At 41.0% G+C, this 6,860-nt stretch overlaps 1 protein-coding gene across 1 annotated transcript in view; it reads left to right on the top strand.

Moving 5' to 3' along the window:
- Positions 1 to 218: 218 nt before the first annotated feature.
- Positions 219 to 6,860, top strand: part of LOC310925492 (importin-13-like) — a 30,290-nt gene continuing 23,648 nt past the window's right edge. Inside the window, exons 1-2 of the mRNA XM_083887460.1 lie at positions 219 to 361; positions 693 to 779. Of these exons, the coding sequence (XP_083743586.1) occupies positions 341 to 361; positions 693 to 779 (108 nt within the window). The 5' untranslated portion in view covers positions 219 to 340. The remainder of the gene's footprint in view (positions 362 to 692; positions 780 to 6,860) is intronic.

Raw genomic sequence — 6,860 nt, 5'->3', positions numbered from 1 at the left:
ATAATGTGAAACTAGTTTTGACTGGTAAAAATGACGTTGCAGTTCGTGAATAATGCTGTCTATCGATTCAATGTTAAAACCCGCCATACACTCCAGTCCGGTAGGTGGCGGTAATGCGCCTTCAAACTGGTTGCCAGTCTCCCGACGAATGCCAAAGAAAACAAAGAAGAAGTGTCCGAAGGAGGCGCTCTCCTCTCCGCGGTGACAGGGTGTTTGGAGGCAGAGCACAGGCAGAGCAGAGGCGGGGAGCTGCTCCATCATCGTCTCACACAGAAAGGTGTGAAATATCGGTCCTTTCGACGTCGCGGAGACAAAACACGGAGACGGCGCTGTTGTGATAATGCTGTCACACCCTGAACATGTTAGTTTACCCGTCTCGCTTGGCGCCATTTGACACCACTGTAGCGTTCACTTACATGCTTTGCTTCGTTAGCTAGTCTGGCGTTAGCATAGTACCGCTAGTGGTTGCTATAGTAGTGTTTCCCATAGTGGAGGTTTGCGCCAGCTAGCTCGTTAAATGAGCTAATGTTAGCTTGCCGACTGGCTTCTGATATGATCGTTATAACGCTTTTGAGAGCGTGCAGTGTGTGCTCCGGTTGCTGTTGTTGGGATTGTTGCGGGGTCGACACAGTATTGAAGAGAAGTTTAAGGTTGGCCGATAGCTTCTGAACATGTTGCTCCCTGTTTGACAGCTTCGTGTCAGCGGAGATATGGAGACACCGGGGAGGATAGCAGCCACACCAAATGCCCTGGACTTCACGGTCGAAAACGTGGAGAAGGTGAGTTTTATCTGCAAGCCTGTCCGCTTACACAACACAGTCGTTTATGGTTTCAAATATAAATCTCTCAAATCACTCAATTGTATTTGCGGCACTATTTCTCACATCCTTGCAATCAAATATCCCGCCTGTATTCAATACATCTATTTTGTACAACCGTACAATAATCCTGTGTTTCTCACTTACTTGCCATAGTGAAATGTGCATATTTCTAACGTATCTTACTCTATTCATTTTTTATTTATAACACTTGTTTACCTCTGACCTTTTGCTGCTGTAACACGTGGATAATCCCGGTGTGGGATCTAATCTAAAACACAGCTGTAGAAACAAAGCACTATGGCCGAATTCGCTTAGTAACCATCTTTTATATATGTTTATATCTGTATTTTGGATTCAACTTATTTATCCCCAATTACACTTGTTTTTGTGTCTTTTAATGCACTTTACTGAATGGCCAATATTCTGGTTGACTGGATCGATAAGAGCAAAATAACAGGGTGTAGTTATCCAGTGCTTTCCCATGTTTTGAAATCCTTTTGGGTATTTTTTGTTCTATTTTTGATTATTTATTAATGTGTGTGTGCCTTAGGGCTGCAACTACAACTCAACTAAATGATTATTAATCTATGACTAAATGAACTTCTAGTAGGTGTTTGTTTTTATGAAATATAATAATGTGTGATGCACAGATTCTTAATATGAATATACTTTGTGGTTTCTTTGCATCTCTGTGGTAGTAGACTGGATGTATGATTACGGGAATAATCCTTAGTTGCAGTCCTGGTGTGCACACCTGGTTGCTTGGCTGTGCAGACTTTGGCTGCCAAGTTGCTGTGATCAATCTCCCTTCTGGGTGGCCGCTAACTTGGACGAGAGCGTATGGGTGGGGGGAGACAAGAGAGAGCGGGGAAGGAAGGTGCTCCATTGGAGGAGCAGATCTGATGTGATGAGATGGCTTGGGGGGAGGGTCGGGTCAGACAGGGTGGATATATGTGACAGTGCCAGTAAAGGAGGAGGGGCAGAGACGAGGGTTTGTCATGCGACAGACATGATTAGAGGCAGGTTTGTGGGAGAGAAGCACATTCCGGCAGGGGAAATGGCTCAGTTTGATACCTTGGTTTCTGGTTCAATAATGAGAGGACCAATGACAAACGCGAGCAAGATCCTGGCTCCCTTTGGACAAAATCTATTTTCATTTGTTTGTCATGTTTTATGACATTCTGGGGTGAAGGAAAAATAATTAAATATCTCAAAAAAAAAATCTTAAGTGGGAGAAAACACAAGTAATACACATTCTATTTATACCTAGATAAATATGTAGCATTACACATGCACTGTTTTTAGTCAGTGAGGTATTCTTACAAGCAAAAATAGTGGATGGAGTGATATTCCTCTAATAAATGACCTCATAGTCAAATGTCAAGAATGCATTCTGTTTTCACATATGCCAAGATTGTGCAGTAACAGCAGGGAGAAGCTGGCCATAATGTCCCAATTCATCCATTTTTGAGGGTTTATGTTTGAATGTTTTAGTTCCCATTAATTTGCTTCGAGTGCTACAGCACAATCTGCAATCTCATTAGCTGTTAAAACATGACAGAAAGCATCTGAAGCATCATTCCCCACAATGGCTATGAGCACTTTTCTGATTACAAATGGATGAATGGATGAAACCAAGCCAAGTTTGGACTCCACGTTGCATTTCAAAAGTCATGAGATGTTTTTCTAAAATGCAGCCATATTTAAAAGCTTGATTATTAATTTGCCTTTGATGACTCTTTACACGTAATTATGGACTTGGTTAGTTTCAGTGAAATTTGAGCAAATCAAAAGGTTTCCTTCGAGTCTTTATGTCCACCTGAAATCACAACACCAGCTCAGGCAAATCTGAGATATTGCTTTTTTTTTTTTCACTGCCAAACAGTCTCAGCAGCAGACAACTGTAGACTTACACCCACAACAGACATAACATTGTTGTGCTCATCTGAGGACATCAACAGAAGAAGAAATCATGCATCTACAAGAGCAGCCTCAATATCTAAGCAAGTGTGGAAAAAAGACCAGAGAGAGAAGAAGTGCAGAATTGACACTTTTGTATAGCGGGCTGTGGTGGAGATGATGGTTCCTGTCCCAGTGTTTGTACGTGTCCAATAGAAAGGTCTTTGTTCAGTCTTGGGGTCTGTGAAACAAAGAACCACATTGTCAATAATTTTACGTATAGAATGAATGGTTTTATATATTGCCTTACTTGTTTGACTATCTTTAGATTTAGGATTAATTGCTGTCTGCCAAGCAATTGAATTGTAGTGAAATTTCACCAGTACTGTGCTGTTAAAGGGCGTGTAACAACTGCTCTACCATCAGAAAGAAGAAGCGCAACACTGCAGTGGGTCAACTTCTTGCTTAAGGGCACTCAGTCAGTGACAGCTTTATGTCACCATAATTATCTGTGATCGTCTAGTCGGCCCATTAATCACACAGGATGCTGCTGTCCATCGAAGGCTTGGTTTAACATCTGCCATTTGGAAACTGTCTTCATCTGAAGTTTTCATTCATATTAAATGATGTTTAGTATTTAAAAAAGGACGATTCTCATTGCCAGGTGGCTAGATGTCACAGAACATAGCAGAGACACAGTAATCAGACACAGGAATATACTACTTTTCGGAACAAGGGCCTTTCTGCAAGGAGTTTGCATGTTCTCCCCTTGTGTGGGGGGGTTTTCTCCAGGTTCTCCGGCTTCCTCCGACAGTCCAAAAGCATGCGATATGGGGATTAGGTGAATTGGTCACTCTAAATTGACCATAGGTGTGAGAGTGTGAGTGATTGGCTGTTTGTCTCTATTATGTGGCCCTGCGATGGACTGGCGAACTGTCCAGGGGGTACTCCGCCTATCGCCCAACGTCAGCTGAGATACGCACAGCACCCCCGCGACCCTCTGGTGGAGGATAAAGCGGTAAATAATGGGTAGATGGATGGAATACACCACTTTTTCCACGTCCAGTATCAATACCTCGGGTGCCTACTGTTATTGGCTTATATTTATTGAGCAGTTTGTTGCTGGCATGAGAGACGATGTTTTAGAAAGAAATCATATTGATGAGGGTTATGGCTGAAAACCTTATGATATATGTCAGATTATTAAGCATTGCTATTTGTTCTTGGGTGAAAATTGAAGGAACAAGTACATTTCACATCACATTCACAAGTTTTTTTTAGTTTATCTCTTGTGTTTTGCATAGTTTATCTCTTGTGTTTCTTTTTTTACATTTCAGCATCTTGATATGTATTAAACTTTTGTTATTGCCTTTGAAAACATTTATATTGCAATAATAATATATGCAGTAATTTCACGCAGAATATGTAGATGGGTTTGAAAGGCTCAAACACTCGCACAGGAGGTAACGCCACCTACACCTGCTGTAGGTTCACTTTGTTTCCGAGCCATCTGTTCTTTGCAGTGTCACACTTGGAGTCATTGCAGTGGTGAGAGAGAGAGTGGTGAGCTGGTGCTGTGTTGCAGACAGCAGCATCACACACCACTAGCCCACCATGACACTGTTATGACTGTGAGAATCAAAGACGTGCTGAAGAATGACGGTTAATGTGAGAACAAAGAAGAACAGTTTGAGTGAGTGAGTGCGCGCGGGTGGTTGTTGACAGCAGACGGCCAAGACAGAAATTAAGAATATAATGTTGCCCACAGTGATAAAATCTCAGCGCATGCCAAAGCAATTACACTTGAGCACTACCAGTGCAAATAACCTTTTTCACTGCATAATTCAGATGTCTGGTCACGTCCAATCATTTAATTCATTGACATTTCAAAGCTTAGTTTAAAAAAAAACACACCGCATCATTTGAGCAAACTTATTCCTTTAGGGACAATATTACGACTACATTAAACTACGACGACTCACTCTGTTTTTTTCTCTGCGAGTTTGGGTGTGAGCATCTATCAGCTATAGTAAATCTGTTGTTATTTGTCAGAGCAGATGGTGAAGCTCTCTGTCGTTGAGCCATGTTTTTTCACTTGCACTCCTCTCTCCCCTTCCTCCTCGTTTTGGAAGAGGACAGGAGAGCAGGCTAACGACCTTCGGCAGGGTCTGCCAAGAGCGTGCCATCCTCAGGTGAAGCCAGGTGGTTCAGGCAGGTTGATACTGCCTCAGCTGCAAATAAAAAAATGTTTATTCACATTTACATACATTCAAAAATTATTTACACTTTTTTTAAAGACAAAATGAATGATAAAGTGGAGCTAACTGCTGCTTGTCTGGCATGATTTCCGGGAGGCTCAAGGCAGTGGTTCTTTGTGAGAAGATTAAAGCAGCAAAATGAAGAGACTGCCTTTGCTTTGATAACAAACCAAGAAGGAAACGGACATGCTCAGACACAGGCGGGGTTGCTGTTTTGAATAAGGAGATGTCTGGTCTGGGATCACACAGTGGGCCGTGGTAATGATCTGCTGTGGCTTGGAAGTTCACTATCAAAGGCTAATTTAGAGAAAAGGCAGAATTGAGCTGACGAAGAAAAACACAAAAATGTTAATGCATTTTAGAGCGTAAGCAAGATAATGATTCACAGAAAGACTTGGACAAATCACAGCACTTAAATATTTAATCACGTAGTAATCCGTTTATTTTTCAATACCATAAACACGTTAGATGTTCGCGGAGCACTGAGACCTTACAGCTAAGATGGTGATGATCTATACAGTATCTGCGATGCTCAGCTGGCACCTATAGCTCCCTCTCACACATATACAAACGCCTGTCAACACTCTGCAAACAGTCTGCTCATTAACTCACTGCCAGCCATGCTCAGAGTCTTGTACAATATGGAGAGACGTAGATGATTCTGCTGTGGGGTCGGCCTGGAAATCACTGATGGCTGACAGTTATCATAGACTATGTTGAGTCCATCCCCATTGCTTGTGAACATGATTTAGAAAACGTTTGTCAGTCGATCAATAAACCAAGTGGTTTGTTGGCTGCCGACGGTACTTTTTTCCTTACATGAATATCATTCCCGTTAAAGGTCCAATGTGTAGAATTTTGTAGGGAGCAATTATTAAATCATTGAAAATTGTGTGAATTGTCTTGGATGGATGAATGATATATAATCATGATATATATATGCAGCATGTATATATGTGTGTATATGTATGTACTTATGTGTGTATGTATATATAATATATATACATACACACATAAGTACATACATATACATATATATATATGTAAATGTATGTATAAGTGTGTGTGTGTATTTATATATATATATGTGTGTGTATATATATATATACATATACACATACACACACCATATGTGTATTTGTATATATGTGTGTATTTATATGTACACACACACCATATGTGTGTGTACATATATATGTATACATACACACACACCTTGTGTATATATATCAGGTGATAATAATTTAATCAAAGAGTACATGATTTGCCTTTCTATGCCTTGTGTTTTTTTGTGTTAATGGTTTCTTTATTGCATCACTCATGTCCTCTGCGGTTAAACTGCCTAAACATCTATAATGAGCAAATAAGAAGAGGTGACAAATACATTTAAGAACAAGAAGGATGCTGCAGTTTGACGGGCTGGGAGGAGGAGGTAGAAAGAAGGAGAGAGTGGTTGATGTTGGAGAATGTATTGATGTGAGCAGGCTTCACTGCGTGAAAGACAAGGATCAGAAGCTTTTCCCAGCGTTGCCTGTCAGACACTGGCTGCTAGTGGTTTCAGTTCAGTGACCATTATGTATATGTGTGTGTAAGATTGTTTTGCAGTGCAGAGCCTAACTCCTCTGGCACTGGCGGGATTAGATGTCTGTTTAATTAATTTTATGTTTTCCTGCATTTTTCCCTCCTTTTATTTCCCCCCACTTGCATTCGTACATAATCTCCTTTCTCTTTGGTTCTCTCCTTCTTGCTCTCCTTGTATTCAAGTTCTCAAATTACTCACTGCTGTACTCCAAAGAGAGAGCTATTTTCAGGTCATTGCTTTCCCCATTGTCCAGGTTAACGTCACAATAAACTGCTGTGTGTCTGTGTGCTTGCTCTGTTA

This window comes from Microchirus variegatus, assembly GCF_963457635.1.
Source record: "Microchirus variegatus genome assembly, chromosome: 4".
Taxonomy (NCBI): domain Eukaryota; kingdom Metazoa; phylum Chordata; class Actinopteri; order Pleuronectiformes; family Soleidae; genus Microchirus; species Microchirus variegatus.
Note: the sequence above shows the minus strand (reverse complement) of the source record. Positions and strands in the feature narration are given on the sequence as shown.